The 25,139-nt window shown below is 56.7% G+C and overlaps 9 protein-coding genes across 9 annotated transcripts; 3 read left to right on the forward strand and 6 right to left on the reverse strand.

Moving 5' to 3' along the window:
* The first annotated feature begins 448 nt into the window (after positions 1–448).
* B0I36DRAFT_312422 (uncharacterized protein) lies at positions 449–1,462 on the forward strand. Its single transcript, XM_046152507.1, has 2 exons — positions 449–859; positions 958–1,462. The coding sequence occupies exons 1-2, from the start codon at positions 490–492 to the stop codon at positions 990–992; spliced, it is 405 nt and encodes a 134-aa protein (XP_046019298.1). The 5' UTR covers positions 449–489; the 3' UTR covers positions 993–1,462.
* Positions 1,463–3,077: 1,615 nt separating this feature from the next.
* B0I36DRAFT_392131 (phenylacetyl-CoA ligase) lies at positions 3,078–5,285 on the reverse strand. The gene is made up of 2 exons (XM_046161428.1): positions 5,203–5,285; positions 3,078–5,070 (listed from the first exon to the last, which is right to left on the reverse strand). The coding sequence occupies exons 1-2, from the start codon at positions 5,237–5,239 to the stop codon at positions 3,137–3,139; spliced, it is 1,971 nt and encodes a 656-aa protein (XP_046019299.1). The 5' UTR covers positions 5,240–5,285; the 3' UTR covers positions 3,078–3,136.
* Positions 5,286–6,027: 742 nt separating this feature from the next.
* On the reverse strand, positions 6,028–8,454 carry B0I36DRAFT_20808 (trehalose-6-phosphate hydrolase; the record flags this gene model as incomplete). The annotated part of the gene is made up of 2 exons (XM_046148864.1): positions 6,028–8,070; positions 8,330–8,454. Coding segments are annotated over 2 exons (1,985 nt in total), but the record flags the coding sequence as incomplete, so codon positions are not given.
* A 334-nt stretch (positions 8,455–8,788) lies between these two features.
* Positions 8,789–12,712, reverse strand: B0I36DRAFT_312429 (uncharacterized protein). Its single transcript, XM_046152508.1, has 4 exons — positions 11,775–12,712; positions 11,356–11,685; positions 9,602–11,286; positions 8,789–9,542 (listed from the first exon to the last, which is right to left on the reverse strand). The coding sequence occupies exons 1-4, from the start codon at positions 12,350–12,352 to the stop codon at positions 9,178–9,180; spliced, it is 2,958 nt and encodes a 985-aa protein (XP_046019301.1). The 5' UTR covers positions 12,353–12,712; the 3' UTR covers positions 8,789–9,177.
* A 398-nt stretch (positions 12,713–13,110) lies between these two features.
* B0I36DRAFT_392147 (uncharacterized protein) lies at positions 13,111–14,160 on the forward strand. The gene has a single exon (XM_046161429.1). The coding sequence runs from the start codon at positions 13,261–13,263 to the stop codon at positions 14,005–14,007; it is 747 nt and encodes a 248-aa protein (XP_046019302.1). The 5' UTR covers positions 13,111–13,260; the 3' UTR covers positions 14,008–14,160.
* Positions 14,161–14,899: 739 nt separating this feature from the next.
* B0I36DRAFT_20848 (transcription initiation factor IIF-like protein) lies at positions 14,900–16,325 on the reverse strand. The gene is made up of 3 exons (XM_046148870.1): positions 15,962–16,325; positions 15,673–15,821; positions 14,900–15,582 (listed from the first exon to the last, which is right to left on the reverse strand). The coding sequence occupies exons 1-3, from the start codon at positions 16,009–16,011 to the stop codon at positions 15,023–15,025; spliced, it is 759 nt and encodes a 252-aa protein (XP_046019303.1). The 5' UTR covers positions 16,012–16,325; the 3' UTR covers positions 14,900–15,022.
* A 2,182-nt stretch (positions 16,326–18,507) lies between these two features.
* Positions 18,508–20,342, reverse strand: B0I36DRAFT_20866 (SAM domain-containing protein). Its single transcript, XM_046148874.1, has 3 exons — positions 19,947–20,342; positions 19,716–19,877; positions 18,508–19,639 (listed from the first exon to the last, which is right to left on the reverse strand). Exons 1-3 carry the CDS (start codon positions 20,215–20,217, stop codon positions 18,600–18,602), a joined length of 1,473 nt encoding a protein of 490 aa, XP_046019304.1. The 5' UTR covers positions 20,218–20,342; the 3' UTR covers positions 18,508–18,599.
* A 2,725-nt stretch (positions 20,343–23,067) lies between these two features.
* On the reverse strand, positions 23,068–23,922 carry B0I36DRAFT_235307 (ribosomal protein L10-domain-containing protein; the record flags this gene model as incomplete). Its single annotated transcript, XM_046149389.1, has 2 exons — positions 23,068–23,641; positions 23,732–23,922. The coding sequence occupies 2 exons, from the start codon at positions 23,920–23,922 to the stop codon at positions 23,068–23,070; spliced, it is 765 nt and encodes a 254-aa protein (XP_046019305.1).
* A 430-nt stretch (positions 23,923–24,352) lies between these two features.
* Positions 24,353–25,103, forward strand: B0I36DRAFT_312438 (Tim10/DDP family zinc finger protein). Its single transcript, XM_046152509.1, has 3 exons — positions 24,353–24,513; positions 24,623–24,692; positions 24,849–25,103. The coding sequence occupies exons 1-3, from the start codon at positions 24,506–24,508 to the stop codon at positions 25,035–25,037; spliced, it is 267 nt and encodes an 88-aa protein (XP_046019306.1). The 5' UTR covers positions 24,353–24,505; the 3' UTR covers positions 25,038–25,103.
* The last annotated feature ends 36 nt before the right edge of the window (positions 25,104–25,139 follow it).

Raw genomic sequence — 25,139 nt, forward strand, 5'->3', positions numbered from 1 at the left:
CTCTCTGCGGTGATGTTTCGTCGCTGGCGGAGGGCGCCAAGGTCCCTCCCTGGCCGGCCTTGCGGTGTAAATGCCGCTCAAGGTCTCCCCCCCCCCTTGATCACTCCTCTTTCGTCGTAGAGGACGGCAAATGACTCAGACCGGGCCAATGGTATCGTCCAGTCGCCGCTTCGTCGATGTTTTTCATGTTAGAAAAGCGCGCGTTTGGAGGGGAGCCTATAGCGGAGAAAGCCCATTCGCTGGGATGGGATGAGTTAGGCAGCCTCGCGAGCCTCGCGGTCTCTCGCGGGCCTCGACAACGGGATGTGGTGGAATGCCTATGGATCCCTTCGTCTGTCGTCCCCACCGCTGGTGCAGAGGCATCGTCATTTCAAGGCGCCGCTGACCTACGGAGTCGCACGATCTCCATGGCCGTATGCTTGTAGCTAGCACGCTTGCAGGGAACGCTCTACAACTCTCGAGAAGCAAGGCCCTTGAGGGACATCTGTCATGGCATTAAAAGGCTCAGGCAAGCCAGCAAAGAAAGTACATAAAGAACATCTGCCGAACATATCGTCTCTGGATCACAAGAGCAATAGCAACGAATTTCTTCATAGTCATCGACAAGAACACATACACCTCATTACACATATCCCGCTCTACATCCTTGTTGACCTACAAGACGAAATGCCTTCCGACCACGCCACCACCACGCCCAGCAACGCCGATTGCGCCGGCAGCACCTATACCGACACTGACTCTGTGTGGTCATACGACGCAAAGACCGAGAAGGCCTCTGGTTCGGCCACCACCAGAAAGCAGTCCGCTGCTGCCACGGACAGCAAGCTGACGCCCGAGCAAGTCGCCAAGTTCAAGAAGAGTCAGTCACAGTCTTTCCTCCCCGGGATGTACTGTGAGAAGGGGCAGGCAAACTGGGCACCTTGGGGCTTTTTGCTAACTAGGGAACACCGGGCTCAGCGAGCATGGAGAACGTCTTCCGGATCATTGGTTAGAACGCTGCAAGGAAACATGACGATCTTTCCCTCGGCAGTCTTTCATACTGGGGCATGGCGATGCGCCCCAGCTCCAGATCTGGCGCGCGGAATGACTCCTTGGGGAGAGACACTTCTGGTTGTTTATGTTTCATTGTTGAGAGGTAAATGCTGATTTAAGTCAAGAATTCTGATGCATAGCAGAACATGGTCTGCCTCCCATGAGGATCTGTAATGGCAGCCAGATGCGGAGTCAAGCATTATTGTGATGAGGTTGACATGAAGGAGGGCTAGGAGGTTAGGTGAGAAAGCAAGGGGGACGGATAACGAAAACTTAAATTGAGAGAAAAGAGTAGAAAAAAAAGTATAAAACACAATAAATCGTATACTTTCTCCGCGGAATACCTGCGGAGAATGGAAGAAACTATGCCGAACGCCATCGTGTACCTCATGAACTTCAAGCAAACCAACCACGTATGACGATACTTACGGATAGATTGACAGAAGGTAAGTTGTACTTTCATTGCTGGCGTGGATGCGCCAATGTTAATGGTAGCATGAATCCTGACTGGGGTTTTGATGATGGGCGTAGCCGTTGCCAGTTACCGAACACGGAGGTCCAACGCCTGACGGGACCCGTCAAGGGTGTCGGAGGCATCGGAGTTCGGCCGGAGGCTGAAAAGGACTCAGAGCGTGCGGCAGTACCGACTGCGGTATTACCTACGGTCAGAGCCCACTAAGAACAGCCCACGACGTGGACACGACCGTTCCCGTGTCAGACAAGAAGATTGTGGGAATGGATATAAGCGCGGACTGTATCTGTGACCGAGCCGCGCGTTCTTTATTCCCCTCCTATGTCAACCAAGTGACAATTAGGGCAATTCAGGTCGGCAGCCACAGGCGAAACCAGGCTGGTGAATGGGCCGGCCGTGTTGTCGTGGTGATGTAGTAGCCCGTGCCTGGGTCCCAAGCCACCAAAGCGGCTTAATAGGACGGGGGGACCCTCTTGCGGTGCCGGTGCCTTGGGACCGGGAGCAATGCGCTGTTTTCGGGTGCGCATGGTTGCCTAAGGCCAGCGTCGTCATCACAAGACGTTGCTTCCCTCCCATTCCAGACGCACTGTTGCACTTTTGGTGCTGGCGGCAAGGAAGCAGTCAGTCAGTCCCCTGCAGCCCTAAACCCTTGGCAGCGTGGTTTATGCAAGGGTGCGGTAGAGGCAATTTCGACCGCTCGCCAGCGAGGTCGCGTGCTCGTGGATGTCTGGTGCAGCACCCTCCCATTCGTAAATGACTTTCCTAAAAATGACCACATTGAGGGGTTTCCGCCATTCGTCGTGAGCGCAAAGATGGCGGCGGGACTGCCCCGGAATCAAACTCGAGTCCGGCTGGGAAGTCGGCGTCAGAGGCAATTCATGGACGTGCTAATGAGAGAGATTTTAGTGAGTAACAATGTTGCTGCAGAGCCGCAAGACTACAAAAGGCCACACCCTTTCGCAAATCACTACGCCGAAAAGAGGGTTTGGCCACCACTTGATCATATCCAACAACAACAACAACACTTTGCCGCTACCTCGAAGCAGACCTTTTACACATTATACAAGTACTTCTTCAATACAAGATGCCTTCCAACGTCACCACCACCATCACCACCAAAGGTAGCGCTGATGCCGCCAGCACTTACACCGACACCGAGTCCGTGTGGTCTTATGAGGCCAAAGATGATGCCAAAACGACTTCTCAGACGTCTGGCAGCAAGCAGTCTTCTACAAAGACAGCTGGTCAGATGACAGCTGAAGATCTCGCCAAGCTCAAGAAGAGTAAGCTATCTCTCCCACTGGAAACTCATGTGATCAACGATTATAGAGCAGCTTGGTTGATACAACTCTATCCTAGTGAGCATGGAAAACGCCGTTCGAAACAGCTGCTAGATGTAAAAGACGGGCCACCCAGGCAAAAGGCACACGGGGGCAGGATCTCACTTGTCCAGCATGTGACCGAGACCCCGGGAGGATCCCCTTTTACAACAGCCAGTCAACCATAAGCATGAAGGGTGTAGAGTAGTCCAGACACAATCAGATCAAATGCCAAGCAAGGTCAAGACAGTACATGAGAACAACAAGTGCTCTACCCACACGGCTTGTAGTATATTGTGGTACCAGTCTACGTCTAGAGTTTTGCCCTGATAGGCTTCTCCTCAAACACCCTCGTCCCACGCGCTCTACTCACATCCCTCTCGCGGGCCTTGAGCACTCTCCGCAGGAGCTTGCCCGTGGGGTTCTTGGGCAGCTCTTCCACAAACTCGACCTCGGCGAGCCACTTGTACTTGACTTTGGTGTTTTTGACCAGGTCCATCAGCTTCCTGCCCATTGCTTCTTCTTCCTCCTTGCTCTTGCCACCAACCACAGCCACTTTCCCAGTTCTCTTCTTCAACACCACAAAAGCCTTTGGCCTCTCTCCCGAATAGTCCTCTGGGACGCCGACCACGGCCACATCCTCGACTCCCTCATGGCCCAGCAGCACGGCCTCGAGCTCCGCAGGCGCAACCTGCTGGCCCTTGACCTTGATCATCTCCTTGATCCGGTCCTCGATATGAATCAGCCCTTCGTCATCGATGTAACCAACATCCCCCGTATGCAGGAACCCTTCGTCATCAAACGTCTCCCTTGTGGCAGCCTCGTTGCCCAGATACCCCATGGCGATCTGCGGCCCGCGCGCGCAGATCTCGCCCGTCTGCCCCGGGCCCAGCATGACGCCCGGGGGATCGTCGAGGGAGACTACCTTTGCCTCGGTGTTGGCGACCAGTAATCCCCCCGTGGCCGCGTACTTGTAGTCAAAGTGCGTGCTCGGGTGCGCGGATATGCACGCCGTCGACTCGGTGGCGCCGTAGCCCTGGCGGAACCCGGTGCCGGGGAACTTGCGGCCGAGCTGCTGGACGACCTCGTCGCTGACGGGCGCGGAGCCCGAGGAGAAGCGCTTGACGATGCTACGGATCTGCGACAGATACTTCTTTCCGTCACTCCTGTTTTTCTTGTTGTTTTCCTTGTCGTCGTCGTCGTCGAGGTTGTCCTCGTCCAGCAGCGGATCCCGCACGAACCGCGTGATGATGGGCGGGACGAGAATGAGGTCTTCGACCCGGTACTCGACGATGGCCTCGAGCATCGCCTCCATGGTGAACCGGGGCAGCATGATCGAGTAGCCGTTCATGAGCACCGGGTACGTGCAGAACCGGACCAGGCCCGTGATGTGGAAGAGCGGCATGACGGCGAGGATCTTGTACCGCCCGCCCTCTGCCACTGGCAGAACCTGCAGCTGCCGCAGCTGGTGGCACTGCGCGATGATGTTGTGGTGCGAGAGCATGACCGCCTTGGGCAGGCCGGTCGTGCCAGAGGAGAAGTTGAGGAATCCACAGACCTGCTTGTTCGTCTTGCCTTGGGGGATGCGGTAGTAGTCCACCATCCCGGCCTCTGGGCCCTCCTCCTCCGCCTCCTCTTTCTCCTCGTTGATCCTTGCCTTTGGCGACGACGACGACGACGATGACGACGAACAAGAAACCTCCCTAATCAGACTCTGCACACTTACAAACCCGTCCTGCTCGCCCTCAAGCAGCAACACCTTCTCCCTCGGTATCCCCACCTGATCCGCCGCCTGCAGCGCCACGTCCAGGGTCGCGCCGGGCAGCGTGATGAGCACCTTTGTGCCCGCCACCGCGAGCGCGTGCGCCATCTCGTCGGCCGTGTACGCCGGGCTGGCGCCGTTGACGCGCCCGCCCACGCGGACCGTCGCCCACATGGCCACGGGGTACCAGATCGAGTTTGTGCTGAAGAGCGAGACCGTCTCGCCGGCCCGCAGGCCGTACCTGCGGGCCAGCGCCGTGCTGAGCCGCGCCGCGGCGCTCTTGACCTCGCCGAAGTCGAGCGTTTGCTTGGTGAACGCGTCCGTGTAGTGGCCTAGCGATGGCAGGGTGCTCCTCCCTGCTGCTTGGTGTTGTTGGTCTCCCAGGCCCTGCTGCTGCTGCTGCTGCTGCTGTAGTTCCGCCCGGGCCACTGGGGAGTAGGCCGGATGCTCAAAAGCCCATTCCCATGTTGTGATGTCCGTGGGGACTGTTGTGTGACGGAATCCAAAGGTTAGAAAAGAGAGACAATGAACAAAGAGAGTGAATTGATGTCGTCACTCAAGGGGTTCGAATTACTGGTTGCAACAGTCGTGTAAGTAAATCAGAAATGTAAACTTACTCTCCAAGGTCGGATGGACAGACTTCCACAGCGTCATCTCGGCCAATTTCTAATAGTCTTCACTATTTTTCAGCTTTCCCTTTGTATTTTTCTTGGCAGAACGACTCCAATATGCAGTCAACTACCAGGCCAGCTTTTGTATGTGCTCCTGTGGCAGCACGGCATAGCCTACAATTCAGTCGCTCCAAAAGTGCGGGGAACGTGGAGACACACCTCGGCGCGCTTTTCTGGGGAACTGGGGTAACGACTCTCCAATTGGGCGGCAGCTATCTAAACGGGGCTTCAGCAAAATCTCCAGATCGGAGCGTTTGGTCCAGCATATAGAATTTGTCATGATTCTTGTTCTATGTGCAGCCAATGCGACGGTCCCTTTCCCTCTGCAGCAGAAAAACCGCGAAAAGTTTGTGTCCCAATTTCAAGCCGCTGACAGACTTCTGGAATATCGCCCCCCCTCTGTCCATAGCAACACAATGTTCTAGTAAGTCCTCGCGCGACTTCTGTTAAATGTTTCCGAGTCACAGACTAGGCCAGGCCGATGCACTCCCAGATTACAGACGAGCACTGAGAATGAAAGCAACCCCAGAAATAGGATACGTCTTTGCCGCTACGATCCTCGAGCAAGTGCCCAGATTTCCCCCAGGGTGGTACCTATCTAAAGCACCTTGGTCGATATTCACTTTCTTGTTGAGGACTCGAAGTAGCTTCAGCTCATGCCCTTGGCACAGGAGAAATATCTCATAAGCATGACTGTTCACCCCCTTCCTGAGGTTCATGTTTTAGCACGTTCTCCCAGGAAGCTGTCCTTGGGGCAGAAGCGAAGAACCGGCCGAGATTGCTCGCGCGCGGATGAAATACCCCGACTCAGGATAGGAAGGAAGGCGATCACTTGCTGGTGGCATATCCGCGCGTACAGAGACGCCCCGGTCTCCATTCTCCCGTGCTTCTATAGCTTCTACCGAAGTCTATTTATATTCATAACCCTGGTTGTTGTCGGTTTTTCTGTCGCTTTCACGCTAGCCGTCCCAGCACACCCTCCCATGGCCTCAGCGGCACCATGCTTCGTGCAGGCTTGCCCGGCCTGCCCGCGATATACGTGCCCCTCTCCCACTGCCTGATCTCCATGCCCTCGGGCACATACCACTCGACCTGCCGGGCCGAGAAGTTGAGCAGGACGAGCCACTTCTCGGCGCCGTCGGCGCTGCTCCGCGTGTACGCAAACACCTGGGGGTGCTCGTGGTCGAGCTCCTGGAAGCCGCCGTACACGAGGGCCGCGGCGTGCTCCTTGCGGTCGGCCAGCGCGCGCTGCCAGAACCTCCAGACCGAGAGCGGCCGCTCGTCGTCGCCGGCGGTGCCGATGGCGGTGGCGGCAGGCGACGACAAGTCGTGCTTCTTCTGCTGCTGCTGGGCCTCGACGTTGACCTCGCGAAAGTCGTCCATGACGCGCATCCACGGCTTGACGCCGGCGTCGCAGAACCCGGCATTGTCTGCGGCGGACCACTGCATGGGCGTGCGCGAGTGGTCGCGCGCTTTCGCGTCGATGACGGCCCTCGCGTGCTGCAGCATCTCCTTGTCGCCCTTGTAGATCTCGCAGCACTTGCTCCAGTAATTGATGGTCTCGATGTCCTTGTACTCACTCACGTCCCACTCGAGCGGGGCGTTGCGCATGCCAATCTCCTCGCCCTGGTACACGAAGAGCGTGCCGCCGAGGGTGGTCTGCATGAGCGCGAGCAGGCGGGCGCCGTGGTGCCGCCACTTGTCGCTGTCGTCGGCGTAGCGCGAGACGGAGCGCGGGTTGTCGTGGTTCTCGATGAAGATGGCGTTCCAGCCGTTGTTGTTGATCATGACGTTCTGCCACTTTGCCACGATGGTCTTGACGTCCTGCAGCCCCCACGGCTTGAGCCCCATGCGGACGTGGCCCTTGTCCACGTCGACCAGGTCGAAGATGAAGATCATGCGCAGCTCGCCCGCGTCGGCGCCCACCGTGCGCAGGATCTCGCGCTCGTCGCTAACCCCCGGCATCTCCCCGACCGTGATGGTGTCGTACTTGCTCAGCACCTCGCGGTGCATCTCGCCCAGGTAGTCGTGCAGCTTCGGCCCGTTGACAAAGTACTTGAAGGCCGGCTGGTACTTGTGGCCGGCAGAGAGGACGACCTCTGCGTCGGGGAGGCCGGGCACCTTGGAGATGAGGTTGATGACGTCCATGCGGAAGCCCGCGGCGCCGCGCTTCATCCAGAAGTGCATCACGTCCCAGACCGCGGCGCGCACGTCGGGGTTCTCCCAGTTGAGGTCGGGCTGCTCGGGCGTGAAGATGCTCAGGTAGTACTCGCCAGTCTTGTCGTCAAAGGTCCACGCCGAGTTGCCCTCGCCGAGGATCTGGGCCCAGTTGTTGGGAGGGCCGCCGGTCTTTGGGTGCGGCTTGCGCCAGATGTACCAGTCGCGCTTGGGGTTTTTGGCGCGGTCGCTGGACGAGCGGCTCTCGAGGAACCACGGGTGCTCGTTGCTCGTGTGGTTGACGACGAGGTCCATCATGAGCTTCATGTCCCGCTTGCCCAGCTCGCGGATGAGCTCGTCGACGTCATCGAGGGTGCCGTATATGGGGTCGATCTGCTTGTAGTCGGCAATGTCGTAGCCCATGTCTGCCTGCGGGCTCTTGAGGATGGGCGAGGACCACAGCACGTCGACACCCAGGCTCTTGAGGTAGTCGAGCCGCGAGGTGATGCCCTTGATCGAGCCCCAGCCCGAGGTCGCGCCCGCGTGCGACTGGAACGAGGCCGGGTAGATCTGATACACAACCGCCTCCTTCCACCATTGCGGCGTGGCGTACGAGCCCGCCGGCGCAGAGGAACCCATTGTGGAAATGCTGCGGAACTGAAAAGTGGTGTCGCAGTGGTCAATACGTATCGCCTGCCAGATGACAGAGCCGGGGTGTGGGGGAGGGGCGACTCCGGGTGTATCCTTCCGTAATCGGAAGCACACCTTTGTCCGCTGCTTAATCTTTTGTTTCGAGGGGATGAAATTCAGTGTAGGGAAAGACGAGCAAGATTAGGAAAAAGATGAGAAAGTAAGAAGAAAAGAAAAGAAAAAAAAGGGAGGGAGTAGCACTTCAGTCGCGTCCTGGGAAACGCACCTTAGTAGATGAGAACCAGCCGTGTCTCTGGCTAGCCAGGCCGGACCAGAGCCCCGTCCAAGCGTGCTCCGGAGCGGAGAATGAGGGGAACAGGCCCACTCGCCGCCGCAACAAGCGGAGCATCGTCGACTCCACGCCCCAAAGATTGCTCCGAGATATACTCCGCCCAGTGCTTCGCTCCGCAAATGGCAAGCCCGTGGAACCTCGCAGAGCCGTCGAAAAGTGCCAGTGCAGACTGGGAGAAGCGTCTTCAGATGCCGCTCGAATGCTCGTCAAATATCCAAACAGCCAGCAGTAAGTGCACTGCGCGGTGACGAGCTCAACAAAAACACAAGCATGGCGTCACATGTAGAGGTGCTGCGAGACATGATGACGTTCCTAGTCCACCAGAGGCAGACATGCTTAAACCACACACTCAACGACATGCTGTCACGCATGGATGTGAAGCCATGGCACAATGACGCTGGAAGCTCACCCAGGCAAACGTGTGCAACGACGCGATCGAACCGCTCAGTCACTCGTGGATGTGCCGCCTGAAATGATGACGCTGTAAGCCCACTTGAGGCAACGTCATGGTGGGATGTCTATTGATCTTTTCTCGTTGCGATGGTGTTCCCACCATTTCTTTTGGTTGCAAGCCTGCAGGCCTTGTTCGCTCAAAAGCAAGGGATATCATGGCTTTTCCTGCTCCAAACTCCTGTCGCTCGTCCCTCAATGCGACCGCCGCTCCTAAGCGCAGCGACCAGCAAGTGCCTTGCTCGACTCACGACTGCTTGATCACCTTCGAGACATGAAGGCACTTTCAATCTTGTCCAACTGTCCTCCGGGAACACACCGCTCAATACCAACTAGAAACCTGCGCCGTTCATTGTCGTGTCAAAAGGTATCGGGTCCATCGTCATGTAATCCAACAGGTCAACACCGCCAATGTTAACGCCTTGATCAGTCATGGTGACATTACTGTTCTCGCCGACGTTCTGAAAGAGTCCCGGGCCAGGAGGGAGATACCACAGTTCATCGTCGACGGTCCATTCATTCTGCGCCTCAAACGTGTTGTTTTCAGCCAGGTTACTTGTCGGCTCTAGAGAATTGCCGTTCACTGTCTGCGGAGCAAACGCCGTGCCAAAGATGGAGGTCGCTCCAGGCGGGTATGGAATGCCATCGACAGGCATGTCAAACGGTGTGGCTGATATGGCCGGTGTAGAGACACGTTCTGCAATCACGTCAGTCCTTGTATACTCGAAATGCGAAGCCAGTATGCTGAGAACGTACCAGGTACTGCCAAGCCAGGCCGCAGCTGGGCTGGCTCGACTTTGACATCGCCGTTCGCCCCTTCACGGGCTTCCCCATTGGTCGCATTGGCTTTGCCATCTGCATCGTTCGTCTTCGTTGGCGCATACTTGAAACGGTCCCGCAGCCGGTCAGTGAGAGATTCGAGGAGATCACCAAAGCGAGTACCCAAGTGAATGTCATCGACAATGCATGTGCGGAAAGCATCCACAGTCTGGTCGAGGAGATTGATGCTGAACTCGACGTCTGACTTGGGCGCTCCAAGAGCAAACGTCTTCAACAAGAACATCGCGCCACTGATGATTCTGAAGTACGTGCGGACCGGCGCGTGCTGGAGGTAGCCTGAAGGCCGGAGACCTTCTACGACTGACCGCAGCAGACTTCGAGAGCCCTCAACGACCTCTTTGATATATTCCTGGTCCGCCGCGCCAAATCCACCCAGATGACCTAGTGGTAGGTTACCAAGGTAATTCTGCGCGCGTGGCGAGTATCCATTTGAAGCATTGCCGCCAACTGCATTACTCGTGCTCCTCTCCACTACGGCTTGAAGCGCCAAAGAGTTGACGTAAATCCGCACATACTCGTACTCGATCGTAAGGATGTGTCGGTGGACTTGAGGGAGGTTGAAGCGTTCGAATTCGGCCCACCAGTTGCGCAGCAGTGGTCCGAACTCTTTGAGAAGCTCCACGTACTTGCCGCTCTGGATAATTGCGGTTGTATGCTTCCGTGATTTGAAGAGGCGCTCATTGCCAAGATGCATGGCATTGCTCACTCCGACCCAGCATTGGATAACCTGATCGTCGAGCTCAACATTCGGGACGTAGCTGAAGCCAGTGGAGAGGTGCGTCTGCGGGGTGGTCCCTTCATGGGACGTTGGGCGCCGGATTGATTTGGAGAAGACCGGATCAGTTTTGCGGATGCTTTCGGGCACCATATTAGTCCATCCAAGACGTCCGGCCAACTGCGTGGCGTAGACAAGGAGGAGACGCTTGATCCTAGTGGCTCTGAGACGGTACACTTCGTCCTCATACTCTGGTCTGTCGATGAGGTCGTTCTCTAGTAGCACCTCGATGTCGTCGAAGACGCCGAGCTCATACGCAAGGCCCATAGCATTGCTAAGTAGCATCCAGCACATGCGATCGCTTCTCCACGCAGGCTCAAGCCAGCTCTCGATTCTCCGGCCACCGCCAAGTCGTTGGGCACTGTCGTCGTCGGGGGTGGCAGAAGAGACATCTCGAGCTGGCAGCATAAGCTCATCAATGGCCTCACCAGGTGGGAAGTGAAGCGCGCGGGGGTGCCACTCAGTCAGAATCATGAGCGACTCGACCGTGCCCAGCGTTCGCAGGCTGCCTTTCCGCAGGCCTCGCCAGGGCGCAGTGCTCGACGTCTCCGACTCATCGGCGCCAGACCCGCAGAAACCACCGCCAAAGGCCTCCTGGCCCCAGAGAATGCGCTCGATCATCTTCCTCAGGTATCTCCACAGCTCTTCATGTATCGCATGCGAGCGACAATGGCCGCCTGACGTCTTGATAGAGTAGTACCGAGAAGCGATGGTAAGCAGTGTGACCGAGAGTACCGGCTCTTCTGTCAAGAGCGTGCTGTGAGATCCTGGGTTACGGAATGTCGGAGGCGATATTGGCGTCAATGGGGAGAGGAACTCATAGTAGCTTGGAGCAAAGGGCTCGTCAGTTCAGTGACCAGTAGGATGAAAACAATGTTGGGCCGGGACAGCTCACTAAACGATATACTTGATTGCCTCCTCCTTGGTAAACCAGCCAGCCCGCACAAAGCGGAAGCGCGACCAAGCCTGCAGGGCTTCGGCATAGCCTTCTTCATGCTCGACGCTAGCAAGCTTCCTCTCGATCTCTTGCTTGTCCTTCCCGGCAACCTTTGGGATTCGAGGGTCGACCGGAGCGGCGGGGCGTGGGTACTGACGAGGTGGTCTGCGGTCGGAGGAAAACGAGACACTCTGTTCTCGGGAGGGCCGTATTGGCGGACGGCCTGTTGGCAAGGGCTGGGGTGCTGTGGAGGAAACACTATCCTGGGGTGTCTGTAACACATGAGGACTATACCGGAAACGAGTCAGCTATACAGGTTCGTGGATGTTCGCGGCAGCTTGCACATAGCCGTTTCCAAGGTGAACGGGGGGACTGACCTGTCTGTGGCCGCCTTGTAGAGAAGATCGAGAGCGTCATGCGGGCCGTAGACCTCCTTCCGCATGACACTTTGCGCCTCGATATTTTCAACGTGGGCATTCGAGTCCTCGTGGCTGTTGGACATGCCCTCATGCCGCCCCGGGCCCTCACTCGGTCTTTTCAGCGGCAAAGTCCTACCGGAGCTGCCGCCGGGCGTCAAGGGCGCACTGCTGTATGACCTCCGCTCCGGCACGGGAGGAGTGTCGTCGAGATAGTGCCGCTTGCGCCCATTGCGAATGATGTACTCGTCGTCGTACTCCTCGAGAGCCTCGTCACCTTTTCTCTTGCGCCGCGTGGCACTGAAGAAGCACTCCTTGCTCTCGCGGCGACAGCGGACGCATGGCGGGTCGTGAGGGTTGTCGACACTGCCGAGGTCGCATCGGACCTTCCTCCGGCGGCAGGGAATGCATGCCTGGTAGACACGCTTGTGCTGGGGATCGCCCGCGACGGACGAGGCAGAACCAGCCGCACCAGTAGGTGCTCCTGGACCAGCAGTCTGTGGTTGCTCTGAAGGTTGCTTGGTGAAGGCGGCGGACATGGCCACTGAAGGCACGGCAGGCAGCGACCGCGATCAGGCGGCGAGGGGCGGGAATGCCAGGCTGGGGGTCCAGAGGGCCGGGTGAACCCGCGGGGGGGTCAAGGCGTGTCGCAGCGGGGAGAGATTGCCTGACACGGCGCTGCTTTGGGGGTCTGCAGAGACCTGTCGGCGTGGTATGATGGTTGTGCGTGGCGGTACGCAGTGGTGCGGAGGAGCTTGCTCGGTGCGAGGCAGAGCGCGGTTTAAGACGGGTTTTGGGGGCTTTTGTTGTCAGGTGGAGAGCCTGATTGTCCGTGGATGGGCCCCCCAAAGAAACAACTCCGGGGACGACTTGTGAAGGACCTCGGGAGCAACCACAGGGCAAAACACGCTGAGGGGGCCCGTTAGCTCCACCTGGACATCCAGCTAGGCTAGCCCGTGGCGGGGGGTTCAATTGATGCGCTGCGATTGTGGGGAAGGGAGCTGGGTTAGAAAGCTCGTATCTTAGTAAGGTACGTGTACTGGACCTCCTCAAGACGTAGGCGAGCGAGGTACCAAGACTGTATCGCCCTCAGCCCATAAAAACTGGAGTCCAGAGGGGATGGATCGTGGTCACCAGAGTTTTCATGGTGCGACCCCAAACAATCTCTGGCTGCGCCGGCTGGCCAAGCTTGGACTCACTCACTGGCTTGGGCCTGGCGACGTGAATCACCTGCAGACTTTGACAAGCCTCGAGCCGCAAAGGGCGCCTGGATGATAATTGCGCGCTTCCACCATCACCGCCAACTTGCTGCCCGTACCCGCACTCCACAAATCCCCAGCGCGAATGGCAGCCCGCCCGCCTGCCTGCCCCCCTTGACTGATCGAGGCAGGGCTGGGGGGAGGGATCCAGGACGAGAAACCCCGCTCCGTCGAGAAAATAACGATCCATGCGGTCCGAGTCTCGTCTCGAAGCAGTGGATGTGCATCATCGCCTAGACTCGATCCAGCAAGTCGATTGGTATCCTGGCTGCTCGTTTCGCGTATCTATCTCTGCATCCCATGTGACACGCCAGGACGCCCAGGAATGTTCTCAATGTCTCTTGCTGAGGATCTTTGTCGATCTGACTGCACAACAACACCGCAGTTGTGCTCGTCGCGCTTCTCCGGCCGTCCCGGGGCCGGGGTCATCTGACAGCAGAAACCCTTTTCTGGGCACGGCATTGCATGCCAGGAAACTAAAGCAGGCTCCAGGACACGGCATCGCAATGGCAACAATGAGCCGCGTAATTGTGCCAGACGCACCAGCCAGCCCTCATTACGCAACTCTTACGTCGCAGCCGTCCGGTGCCTCGCCTAGTGCCAGCCCGCCGTCTACTCCCACGTCCAGAGAGGCTGGCCGTGGGGTGCTGTTGAATTTGGGGCAGGTCTGTTTTACCCTGCCATGCCCTGAGGTCTTAGAGGTTGGTTGCCTTGCATTGCATGTGGCAGAGTTCCCACCATCATGGAACATGCCCAACTGCCACACGCCCTATTGGCCCGGAAAGCCCTCCAGCTGCGTCCGGCGACTTATCTTCGCAGCCAGATACCCGGACCCGGACCAGGGTGCATTTCTGGATGATGCGAGCCCAGGCCAAGCATACTGGGAGGCTGATGGCCGCTGTGATGTGGTGTTCCGATTGGTGTCTGGAGCCTAACAATGTCACCGCCGCTGCCCCTCAGTGCAGCACAACGCGATCATCTGACCTAGCAGACAGCAGACAAGAGATCAAGTTTGTTGAGAGAAAATCTCTTTAATGCGCGTGAGGAAATGCCATCAGGGTGTTAGCTTGCATGCTTCGTTTGTCCCCGCTGCCCATACTCGAGCCTATTTTGTCCCTTCGGACTGAATGCTCCAAAGATCTGGCTGAGCATGACAGGAAATGAGCAACCAATAAGACGGTGAGACGAAGAAGCCTGCCAAAGAGATACCACCATGATTTTCAATGCGGCAAGATGCCAAAGATTCCACACACATACACTCACACACACACACACATATATATGAAGAATGTATACCCACACATGCGTTGTGAGGTAAACGCCGCTACCTTCTTGGTGAATTGCCTGATCTGCCGGATCATTTGGCAGTCTAGTTGGTGGCCCAAAGCTGCCTTTTTGGGCAGGAAGCACCCGCGGACGGCACTGGCCAGCCAGCCCTGCACATGTTTGCAGTAATCCTGCGTGGTTGGCAAATTCGACGCCAAATCACGCCGAGCACATGGCCATTCCTGTCCATAGGTGGACAATCTTGTCGATATGCCGGCAAGTTCTCAGCAGAATACTAAGTGGTAAGGACAGATCTCAATGGTGGCCATGTCCGCCCCGAATGCACAATAAACGTGGTGGACTTCCCTCACGAGGCAGCAGCAAAACTATTGTGGTGTTTCTTCTCATTTTTTGCCAATGCCTAGATTTTGGGCTGTGAAGTAAAGCAGAAACGCCAAAGAACCAAGCTTCCTCTGGGTGCGACCACACAGCACACATGGTAGCGATTGCGGACTGCAGCATCTGCGCGCAAGTAGCCATTAACATGCTCGCCGCCCGGCGTAGATCTTCTCATGATATGCGGTGCTCAGCAATGATGAATTTCCCAATGTCTATCCGAAATCTCATTGGCACGTCTCTGCCTTGGTGTACCTGCCGTGTAGGATCCTGCTGTGCCGGCTTGGACTATACGAGCTTTTGCTCGGCCTTGGAACAGGGTATGTGCATGTTAGTCACGTCAAATGCCTGAGAAACACGCCCGTCACTTAATGCATATCCGGTGGCGCAACTCACCAGGAAATCCCAAAGCATCTTGGCCAGGCTGTCAGACAACGTGTACAGATCGACCGAGAACTCACCCGCCTCCATGTCGTTCTTGGTGTACGTGTCCTCGGTCTTGTGGTCATGGATCATCTGGATGACATGCAGCAGGTCGTCCTCGTCGAGCTTGGTGAGGGCGTCGCCCATCTTCTCAAAGTCGTAGGCCGACTTCTTCTTGCTCCCGCTCTTGTCGCCGGCCTTGCGCGGCTTGTCCTCAGAGATGGGGCCCGTCTCGCGCAGAATAGCCTGGAGCGCCTGAGAAGGGTTCTTGAACGTGTACGTGTGCACGTTCTCATACTCGTTGGCCGCAAAGTTGAGGTCGTGGAAGATGGTCTGCTTAGCCTTTTCCGTCGTGTAAATGTCGATGGACATTTCAAACTCGCCCCATCCTTCGTTCTGGCATGTGAACGGCGGTTCGTGGAAGGCTAAAGATCATGCGGTGTCAGCTGTGTTCGTTGCTGATATCCGGTAACACAGCACGCGCGTAGGCTCGGCCCAAATGGGTTCTAACGTACTCTGATTTGGGTTCTCAAAGGAAGGGTGGAGGTTATAGGTGACCTTGTTGAAGCAGGTCGCGGGCTTCGAATTACCGGCCTCGTCGAGGACGTAGATCTTGACATTCCACTCGCGCATGGGGAAGCCCTCCATCCCCGAGTCCTTGGGGCTGTTATTGATAAACCCATGGTTAGTATCTGAGCACGACTGGGCAGCCGTGGGGAATCATGTGCCAGTCGCTCGAGGGATGACGCGGAGCAGCTCTTCCCTGCGACTCGTGCGGGTGGCGGGGACTAGCGGAGGACGTACATGGTGCGCTGTTGCGTCACGAACTTGATTTTGCGCTGTAGTGAAGGCATGCCGAGTCAGATGCTGAGCTTCTGTCTAGAGGTCGTTGTGATGCAACAGAGAGTGGGCATGCGGAGGCTGTGGTCTGCGAGTGGGACAGTCCGTTGTTTGCCAGGCAAGCGGGAGCGCCGAGCCGTTGGGCGGACGGCGCACAAACGCGTCGTAGCCTCGTCGTCGTACAAGAAGCAGGCGATCAAGCCTGCAAGCTGCCCGGGAAGGCGCGACAGCATGCACGACGTCTGAGTGCCTGCCCTCCGAGCTGTACTTGTCCATGCGCATCCTAGGCATAACGAGCCAGACCAGGCGCATTCGCAATGGCTTCACGGCGTGACGCGCTTTTCTCCATGGCCCATCGGCGATCCGAACTCACCTCGATGATCATGGCTGTGGTGTGTTGCGGAATTGTCTGCGAGGTGGTACGAGGTGGATGAGCTCGCGCGGTGCGAGTGTCGTCGTCACAGTGGCTCCGGAGATCGCCAGTCGGAGTCGTATGCGCGGTAGGTCGCCTGGTCGCAGTCAGCTCGGCGGAGGCTGCCGGTTCGAAGCGTGTGAGGCCTAAGGCGCGCAGAGTCGGAGCGGACAGTCGTCGATGCCGTGCTTCGTTTGGAACAGCTAGGTGGTGAGTTGCTCGTCGTCTGGCTTAGACTGTCTGGAGTGGCGCGCGTGTCTGGATTGGCTCCAGGCAATTAAGCTTGCTTCCAGTGCTTCGCGCCTCGCACGCGCTCCAAAGTTGTCCACCTAGGCAGACCAGGTCCGCATCCAGGGCTGTTTGTGGGGCACTGGGTACGTACCACATCTCCGCCGTCTCAAGCTCTCAGGGCTGACCTGGACACCTTAGCACGCCCAATTTGACTCTCTCCCCACGAGGGTGAGATAGCAAGAGGTTAGCAAGGTGTAGACATGTATTGTTCTTGCACGCTGACACTCTTCTGGCTCTGCGTAACGTAGTCCACATGTGAACGGGTCACACGGGTGAACGGGTCATTTCTTATCGCTGCTTATATAGGGATTTTTAAACCTTTATAACTTCTTTATATTAAGAGATATAGATATGTAGTTAAGCCTACTTATAAACGATAAGAATAATCTATCTAAATCTAAAATATTTAATTCTTGAAATAACTATATTACCCTTAAACTAAGAATCTTACGTAGTGTGACGACCCGACCAACAGGGGAACTGCTTGGGGCTGAGGTAACAAACAAGCCCAGCACAAACAAGGCCGCAGGATCAGGCCAGGGACAAGGGCGGACCAGCGAAAGGCTGGCGGGGAACACATTATGTAAGCACCCACCTTACGTCAGCAGCCGACGATGAACGGTCGCACGGCGACCATCATCCGTCGGTCTTGCGACAACAAACTGTCGGCATGCGACCCAACGGTGTCGCAGGACGACGGGCACGATGAAGGACAAAGGGATATATAGAGCCAGAAGGATCTCCTAGATAGACAGTCATTACCTTTGTACTTCAGCGATCAATCTAAGTATCAGTTTCACCCACACTTGAACTAGTCACTCAATTGCCGAGACTGGTATCTCTTCCAAGAGACACGAACGACAACCCAGAGAGAGAACGACAGCAGAGTGTTAGTTGTTATTGTACAGGCTTTACCTATCTTGCAGAACAGCAACCCCAGCGCCCTGCCAGACGGCTGACCCCGGAGGCAGGATCGTGACACGTAGCTCGGTCTCCACTTTTCCTGTTTTACTACCTAAACTAGTATATATACCTTTATTTATAATTTTCCTAGCTTAACTATTCTTATCGTTTACGAATAGACTTAACTAGGCCTTTATATCTCTTAAGATAAAGAAGTTATAAGAGTATGAAAATCCTTACATAAGCAGCGATAAGAAATGACCCGTTCACCCGTGTGACCCGTTCACATGTGGACTACGTTATATCCGACATCATTTACATACAAAGACGATTGATTTTTGTACAACTATCTCCAAGTCTTGCACGACATGTCAGCCGCGAAAGCCTCTGCGGCCTACATTAGACAAATTGCTTTTCAAAAGGCGCCTGCGCAGGCTACACCTGAACAAAACTTATATGCTTTGTGCCCCGAAGGGTCTCCTCAAAAAACCTCATCATCATGACGGGAATCACGGCTAGCTCAAGTCTTCACTGGTTGGCTCCATCGCAATGCCAACGGCTGCCACTCATGGAATCCGCAGGGCCAAGCTAGCAGAGCTGTATGCACACAGCTCCAGGGTAGTGCAGACTTCGGGGCTCGATATGGCGTCGGAAGCACATTTCGTGTTCACCTCGCTCAACTGCTCGACAAGAATGAGCCTGACAAGACCGATTCTGTGGTCACAGTTGCGAGTCCGACTTGGTCAAGCCGGATTTTGCGTACTGTTGATCCAACTTTCGACGACTGCCGCGTCCTTTCCTGGGACCTTGTGAACCCAGCTACCTGGTCAGGATCTGCACCTGTGTTGGCTCTGTTCAACAGTCCTACTCTGGTGCTGATGACGATGTCGCCTGGTGCTGCAAAGCCATCGAGTTGCCCAGAATAGGCAAGATACTGCCATGCTCTGGACATATGGAGGTGTTTGCCCTCAGAGTGGATTGTGCTTGTTGGCCCGTTCATATGATTCCACCTGGCGGGTCGTAAGACATGCCACGACCCCCAGAACTCAAGCCAGCGCTTCCGGGCACGTCACCATCACCTGCGGCTGGTGCTGTTTTCCTCAGCATGAACATGGGCTTCTTGCCCTCCTTGTCAAGCTGTTTAAACAGAATGAGAGGCTTCTCGTGCATCCCCAAGCAGCGCTCTTGGTCGCCGTACACGATATACAGTGCATACTGGTCTGGTGGAGCGTTGATGTTGTACTTCTTCAGAGCCGCCGGAAGGACCTTGTAGCATGGGTCATCCATGCTGACTCGGAACGACTTGAAGATTTCGACAGATGCTGAGCTGGACCCAGGTGTCTCGGGTGCGGGCGTTTGCATTCGTCTCGGAGCCTGGGCGCTTTTTGGGTCGTAGGGATCGTTTGTCGGGAAGGTTGATCGCGTCGAGGGCGTGGGCTGGTCCGTCCGGTATGACTTGGATGCAAACGTGCCACTGCCCAGTGTCGGTGGAGAAGTTGGCGAGGGAATATTTGGAGAGTAGCCAGGAGATGTTGCCTGTCCGTTCATGGCCGCAAGGTGAGAGGAGGAAAGAACAGCGCGCTCTGCCGCGCTTGCTGGGTCTAAGGTCTGCTCGACAAGAGGCCTTTCATGCGTGACCTGCAGGTGCGTCGGTGATGAACTAGCCTTTGGTGCTGACCCTCCGAGCATAATCTTCTTGGTCGACCACGTTCTCTTGATTCCGCCGCTGGAGCCCTGCGAAGACTGCACTGAAGAAGGCGTCGGGGCAGGTGGCGAAAGGATTGAGGGCTCATAATTTCCATAGCCCTGAGGCATGTTATTGGAGCCGCTCGACACGTTCGGGAGGGGCTGCTGAGCATTCTTGGCCAGTCGCAGGGCCGGCAGCATGTCTTCACGCAGCCTTCTGAAGTCCTCGGCCATTCGTCGCAGATCCTGCTCGAAGAGGTTCATTCTCTCGTCTCGCAGGCGCAGCTGGTCGACCAGTTGTTTGATATCTTTGAGGGTAGCCGTCGCATACTGTGCCTCGGCATCCGCGGCTAGTGAGGCAGGCAACGATTGTTAACAATAGGTCATGAGTTTTGCGGCTGCTGCCCACAAAGAAAGGTGGCTTACTCAGAGGGACATAGTGATCACTCTCCACGGGCACATCTTGGGCCTTCTTGACGTCGTACACACTCTTGAGTATGGTCAATCGATGCCCAACACTGTTGATGCCCATGGATTTCAGATCGTCGTGGAGCAGAGCCACCAAGGCCTCACCGACAATGTCGTTTTCTATACAGAGCATTAGTGCCTGACCGTAATCCGTCGTACATGTGCGCAGTCCGTATTAGGGCGACTTACCGACGAAGAGGTCACCGTACTGCGGGAGCCCTATTGTATCGATAAAGTCGGCACATTCGTCTGCTGTCCACTCAGAAATGATGGTCTCTGGCAGGCGGTCTGGGCTGCTTCGGCGGCCGTACGTCGTGGGGGTGTGTTCGGTGGAATTGCCGCCCTCAGAGTCTGTCATGTCGGCATCGTTGGCATGGATGGGAGAGCTTGTGTGTACGCTTCTCTCGTACTCGTCGTCAGCATCGGACTCTGCATAAGCAGTGCCCGTGTCGAAGTTCATGATGCCTTCCCAAGCGCGGCACAAGACCGCAGAAAAGTGATAAGCTTGCGCTCGTGCGTGTTGAGGGGTATATCGTAACGGTCAGCCTGGAGGCAAATGGTTGTGATGCTCGTCAGCCAAAGGCGGTGGTTGGATCAAAATAAGGCTGTTGTGATCTGGATCGGCGCCGCCCCGGGTCCAAGCAACGGCAGAGGTTCGAGGATGGTCCTGCAGAGAGTCGCTCTCGAGAGCGGCGGTGGTCTCGCCAGGAATGCAGCTCGGAGTGGGAGAGTGGTGGGTGCAAAGTCGATGCTCGGGGCTGGCAGCAGATTGCGAGCGTCTGTCGACTAGGGCGTGTCGTGAGGCAAGCTGCAAAAGGAAGGACGCTCGAGCAAGCAAAGGGCAGTCAGCTGTGGAAGCGCGGAGAGGAGAAGGGGCGAGCAGGCAGGAGGAGGAGTGTGGATGCTTGCTCCTCTCACGGCTGGCCGAGTGGTTGGTGGTGCGGTACAGGTGGAGAGGGCGACCAGGAGGGCCGGCGGCTGGACAGGGCCACGGCGGGTGCAGCATTCAATGTGAGCGCGGGAGAGCAACACCTGCAAGACCAGGATGCCTGCAACCACCACCATCCACCATCCACCACTTGCACCAATCCACACTCACTCTGCTCCCCTCCTCCTGCTGGCTCACGACCGAGTAAGTACCGCCTGTCGATGGTGGCGCCCCCCAGCGCCTGCCAGCGGGGACCTGGCATAAGCAAGGCATAGCCTCCCTAGTCATTGTTGTCATTCTTCTTCGTCCAGCTGGTGGTAGGCCTTCTCGACCAGCGAAGGCGTCCTCAGGCTTCGTTGTCGATGATCGTCAGCAGACTGGCCCAGGCCCGTCTCCTTGCTCAGCTGCGACAGTGGGATCTCCAACAGCCATGGCATGGGCCATTTCACGCACCTCCTTCCCGTCGCCAGCGGCTGCGACCATCTTGACCATGGTGAACTCCTTGGCAGCCAGCTTCGCGAACCTGAATTCTTCTGGCCTGGATTTTCTCTCCCGGCCTGGCGTTGCGCCTGACGAATTCGCGACGCTCGCCTCGATCTCGGAGAAAGGCGGCACACTATTTTCGGACACGGGTACCGAGTCCTCAACGGGTGCTTGGCCCTTGCGCCCCCACCAAAGGTGTTCAAGGATGAGGAGCACCCCTCGAGCCCCAATGTGAGTCTATAATCTCAAGAGACCCTCTCTCTCATCATCGTGACCCCCGACTCCGTGCCGGCCCGCCTGGGCTTCTCCGTGGCAGCCTCAATCTGCTCCAGCCGCTCGACACGGACCGCACAGCTTTGGAATAACCAGCCAACTTGTTCGAGGGACTGCCCGACGCCTTGGGAACTGCATGCCTGTCGGTGCAGAAGGCAGTAGTGCCAAGGTGGTGCGCCGGCCTGCCGTAGCGTGCCATTGGCGGCCAAAGCTCGCTGCCTCATCCTTGGCTCCCGCAAGCGCGCTCTTCGGATTCCAAGGGGTCTTGATGTGGGGCCTGCCTCATATCCTGTCCCTCTTTGTCCTGGCCTATCCTGATTGGAATCGCATCAACCACTAGCTTTATGCCCAACGCGTGCCTCCTTCATGAATTACAGCCTACTCCCAGAACCGCGCAAGACACATCCGAGCTCTTCAGCTGCCTCACTAGTCGAGCCTGACCCTTTTTTGACAGCTCGATTTCCGGCAAACTAGTCGTAACCAGAAGGTCTCAGCCGAAGGACTGCGTGTTGTAAGCAGAGAAGCTTTGCAAACGACCAAATCGGCCGTGAACAACTGGTATTTGCTTGCTTTGGGTGCTCATGAATAGTCATTTGGCGATATCTATCACTTGAGATACTCGACTTCAGGGCGTGATAATGGATACGACACAAGACTTCCCCAACACTATCTCGATGTTACGTCAACGCAGATCCCGCTTCGCCACGGGAAACAAGGTACGACGGCACTATCCGCGGTCTCAGGGGACATGCCTGGCACTTTTGTCTTTGCCGACTGACACATTCTGGGCTCACCAACATGTCCTGAAGAAAGTCTGTGTCTCAGCACAGCACATGGCACCTGAAAAGGCACCGCACGCCGGCATGGCGTCCTCGTGTTGACCCTCCAGGGCTGCATATCTAGCGCCACCACTGCTGCATAGCCGCGTCGCCACGAGCCATCACCTGTTTCACCAGAATGACTGAGCACGGCCTGGGCTTTTGGCTTTTGAAGAACAACCAGTCTTGCTCGGACAAGTCACAGACCTGCCAGCTGTGGGCTCGTGACGTAAATCCTTAGCGCGGATCTGTCTCCGGTGAGCTTCCTGGTCCGTTGTTTCAGGCTGCGATCCATGCAACCAGGCCCCAGAGCCATCTCTTCGACGCTGTCGCAGCTGCTATAGCACCAAGAGTAATCCCATACAGACCACCAGCTCATGATCGACCCATGCATTCGTCAAGCTCGAACGATTACTCGTGTGCCATTGGAGGCCGCCCTATGCCATTGCACGTCATCTGCCCATGGGCGTCCTCTGCCAAGTCGAGAGGGATCAGCACGATTCGGATGTTGCACTTGGCTGTTGTTTCACGGTATGCTCGTTCTGCAATGGCAAACTTGTGTATGTGTGTGTGTGTTGGAAGATTTGATTCTCCAATTATAAGCAAAAACCCTTTTTCGAAAACCGATAACGCCAAACCCGCCCGATGGTATCGCCATGTATGCACATAATGACAAACTTCCCGCAAGTCGCAGTCCTTGCCGAGCTCAAGAAGTACCCACGGTCCACCCGTCTCAAACTTGTCCACATGCGTTCTCCTGCTGAACTCTTCTCTGCGCAGTCCAGCACTACAACAGCCTGAGAGCGTTCTAGTCAGACCCGTCGGCCTCAACGCCATCCATGTCTTCGGGCTTGTTCAGCTCCGTGACCTCGGCGGTAGCCGCACTCCAGTACGCGAGGATCTTGACCTTGAACTCGCTAATGCACACGGAGAAGAGCTTGAGTAGGCGGGTCTGTCTCGAGTCGAGGACGTCGCCTTCACGGCAGACCACGTAGCCACCATCCTCGTTGCCGCCCTCGGGGCCCTCCTCCAGCACCACGCGACCCTTGACCATGCGCGTGGGGACTCCCAGTCGCCGCAGCTCGGGCTCAAGGGTGTGGCCAAGGGGCACGTCGTGCTCGGCGGGGACCTCGCCGCCCGTGCTGTAGAGCGTGCCGTAGGGAATGACGAAGTCGCGAGGGCTGGTGGCACCCGCGCGAGCAAAGTCGACCTGGCTGAGGGAGTCAAAGTACGAGAGGACGGACTCGGGCTCGCGGTTGGTAAGCAGCAGGCCGACGGTGCCCTTGAGGTACGACGTCAGCTTGTAGATGTTGTCGGCGTGGCTGTCCTCTGGGTTGTGGCCCAGCGCGCGGGCCATGAGCTTGGTCTTGCCGAAGAAGATGCTGCGCAAGTGACAAGACGTGACATGTTAGAAACTCTTGGTATTTGCACAACACGGGATGGGTCCAGAGAACCGGGAGGGGAGGCCTTACCGGCTGTCCGAGAGCTCCTGGCGGACCGTCTTGAGATATGTGTTGCGCATGTTGTCGATGCTGAAGACGAAGCAGTGCTGGTACTCGCCGAGAGCCTCGCGGATGTTCTCAAAGAGCTTCTCCTTCTGCTCGCGGTTCTTCTTGACCACGTTGGTCAGGTGGACCACCTTGTTCCTCCTTGACTTGGGCATGTTGGCTGTGGGTTTAGGCTGCTGGCCTGCGATTGACTGTTGATGCTCCTAGATCGGCTCGTCCTCGAAGATCGAAAGGGAGGCAGCGTCGTCGTGTGGTGCGGTGACGGGACGTGCAGTGCAGTGCAGTTCAGTGCAGGCTGGCGGGCGGGTGTAGATGCTGGTGCAGACGCTCTCGTCCCCAGGGTCTGTCCGACCATATTTTTTTCTTTATCGCAGGCGTGATAAGAGCCGCCTGGCCAGCGTGGGTCAATTGGAAGGAGCCGGGCATGCCCCGCCCCGCGTGCGCGCAAGACGGCGGCGGCCACAGCAGTTTTAATGCAGCTTATGCACTCTGCATAACCAGTTCCAGAGGCCAGTTGTGCAGCAATCCAGAGGCGCCAATCGCCCAGCGCAAAGCAATTTCATCAACACAGCAGCAACTCCACTACCGACGCTGTAGGAGCGACCAGTGACGAACACCCGTCAAACCTCCAACCTCAAAAGTCAGCTTCCAGACAACAATTTGCGACCACGACGCAAGCAACACCTCGAATTCACCGGCCACGTCTCTAGCTGCGATAATCTCAAAACAATCATCAACATGGATGGGTATGTCATTTTAATCTCTCTTGACCCATTGGTGCAAGCCCACAAGGCGGCGAAGCTATCCGCGATACCGCAGTACATGACTGACCAGATGATGCGCCCGGCGGAATAGCCTCAGCCAAAGCGAGATGCGCGAGCTCGAGCAGCGCATGCAGAAACGCCAGGTGAAGGAGTTTATGAACGTATGAGATCTCTCTTTCTCTTCTCTCCAATCTACCATATTCAATGAGACAGACACAACCACAATACAACACATCATCCCGAGTCCCCGATTCATTGACCCCCCCCCCGGGCCTCTCCCATCAAAACAATTTCTTACACAAAAATCAATTCAACAGGTCTTTGGCAACCTCGTCGACCACTGCTTCATGTCGTGCGTCGACGACTTCACGACCAAGACGCTCAACAGCCGCGAGGGCGGGTGCGTGTCGCGCTGCGTGCAGAAGCAGATGGCCCTGACGCAGCGCCTGAGCGAGCGCTTCCAGGAGCAGAACCAGGCCATGATGGGTGCCGCGCAGCAGCGATAGAGAGAGAGAAAAGACAAGGAGGAAAATAACAAACACCTCAGAGGAGAGGACGAGCGGATGGGGGGGGGGGGGGGGGGGGGGAAACCCAATGTATAGGGAGAC

Source organism: Microdochium trichocladiopsis (genome assembly GCF_020744255.1).
Source record: "Microdochium trichocladiopsis strain MPI-CAGE-CH-0230 chromosome Unknown B0I36scaffold_1, whole genome shotgun sequence".
NCBI classification, from domain to species: Eukaryota; Fungi; Ascomycota; class Sordariomycetes; order Xylariales; family Microdochiaceae; genus Microdochium; species Microdochium trichocladiopsis.

What these genes read in the sequence shown, in the direction of transcription:
- B0I36DRAFT_312422 (XM_046152507.1), top strand. Translation starts at nt 490, where the DNA reads ATGGCATTAAAAGGCTCAGGCAAGCCAGCAAAGAAAGTACATAAAGAA. An exon ending in AGTCGCCAAGTTCAAGAAGA is followed by an intron (nt 860 to 957) that starts GTCAGTCACAGT and finishes CACCGGGCTCAG; the next exon opens with CGAGCATGGAGAACGTCTTC.
- B0I36DRAFT_392131 (XM_046161428.1), bottom strand. Translation starts at nt 5,239, where the DNA reads ATGACGCTGTGGAAGTCTGTCCATCCGACCTTGGAGA. An exon ending in TGTCCATCCGACCTTGGAGA is followed by an intron (nt 5,071 to 5,202) that starts GTAAGTTTACAT and finishes GTCACACAACAG; the next exon opens with TCCCCACGGACATCACAACA.
- B0I36DRAFT_312429 (XM_046152508.1), bottom strand. Translation starts at nt 12,352, where the DNA reads ATGTCCGCCGCCTTCACCAAGCAACCTTCAGAGCAACCACAGACTGCT. An exon ending in GCAATCAAGTATATCGTTTA is followed by an intron (nt 11,287 to 11,355) that starts GTGAGCTGTCCC and finishes CTTTGCTCCAAG; the next exon opens with CTACTATGAGTTCCTCTCCC. An exon ending in GCCTGGCTTGGCAGTACCTG is followed by an intron (nt 9,543 to 9,601) that starts GTACGTTCTCAG and finishes ACGTGATTGCAG; the next exon opens with AACGTGTCTCTACACCGGCC.
- B0I36DRAFT_392147 (XM_046161429.1), top strand. Translation starts at nt 13,261, where the DNA reads ATGCGGTCCGAGTCTCGTCTCGAAGCAGTGGATGTGCATCATCGCCTA.
- B0I36DRAFT_20848 (XM_046148870.1), bottom strand. Translation starts at nt 16,011, where the DNA reads ATGCCTTCACTACAGCGCAAAATCAAGTTCGTGACGCAACAGCGCACC. An exon ending in GTGACGCAACAGCGCACCAT is followed by an intron (nt 15,822 to 15,961) that starts GTACGTCCTCCG and finishes TATCAATAACAG; the next exon opens with CCCCAAGGACTCGGGGATGG. An exon ending in CTTTGAGAACCCAAATCAGA is followed by an intron (nt 15,583 to 15,672) that starts GTACGTTAGAAC and finishes CATGATCTTTAG; the next exon opens with CCTTCCACGAACCGCCGTTC.
- B0I36DRAFT_20866 (XM_046148874.1), bottom strand. Translation starts at nt 20,217, where the DNA reads ATGAACTTCGACACGGGCACTGCTTATGCAGAGTCCGATGCTGACGAC. An exon ending in GTACGGTGACCTCTTCGTCG is followed by an intron (nt 19,878 to 19,946) that starts GTAAGTCGCCCT and finishes TGCTCTGTATAG; the next exon opens with AAAACGACATTGTCGGTGAG. An exon ending in TGATCACTATGTCCCTCTGA is followed by an intron (nt 19,640 to 19,715) that starts GTAAGCCACCTT and finishes CTGCCTCACTAG; the next exon opens with CCGCGGATGCCGAGGCACAG.
- B0I36DRAFT_312438 (XM_046152509.1), top strand. An exon ending in AGGTGAAGGAGTTTATGAAC is followed by an intron (nt 24,693 to 24,848) that starts GTATGAGATCTC and finishes TCAATTCAACAG; the next exon opens with GTCTTTGGCAACCTCGTCGA.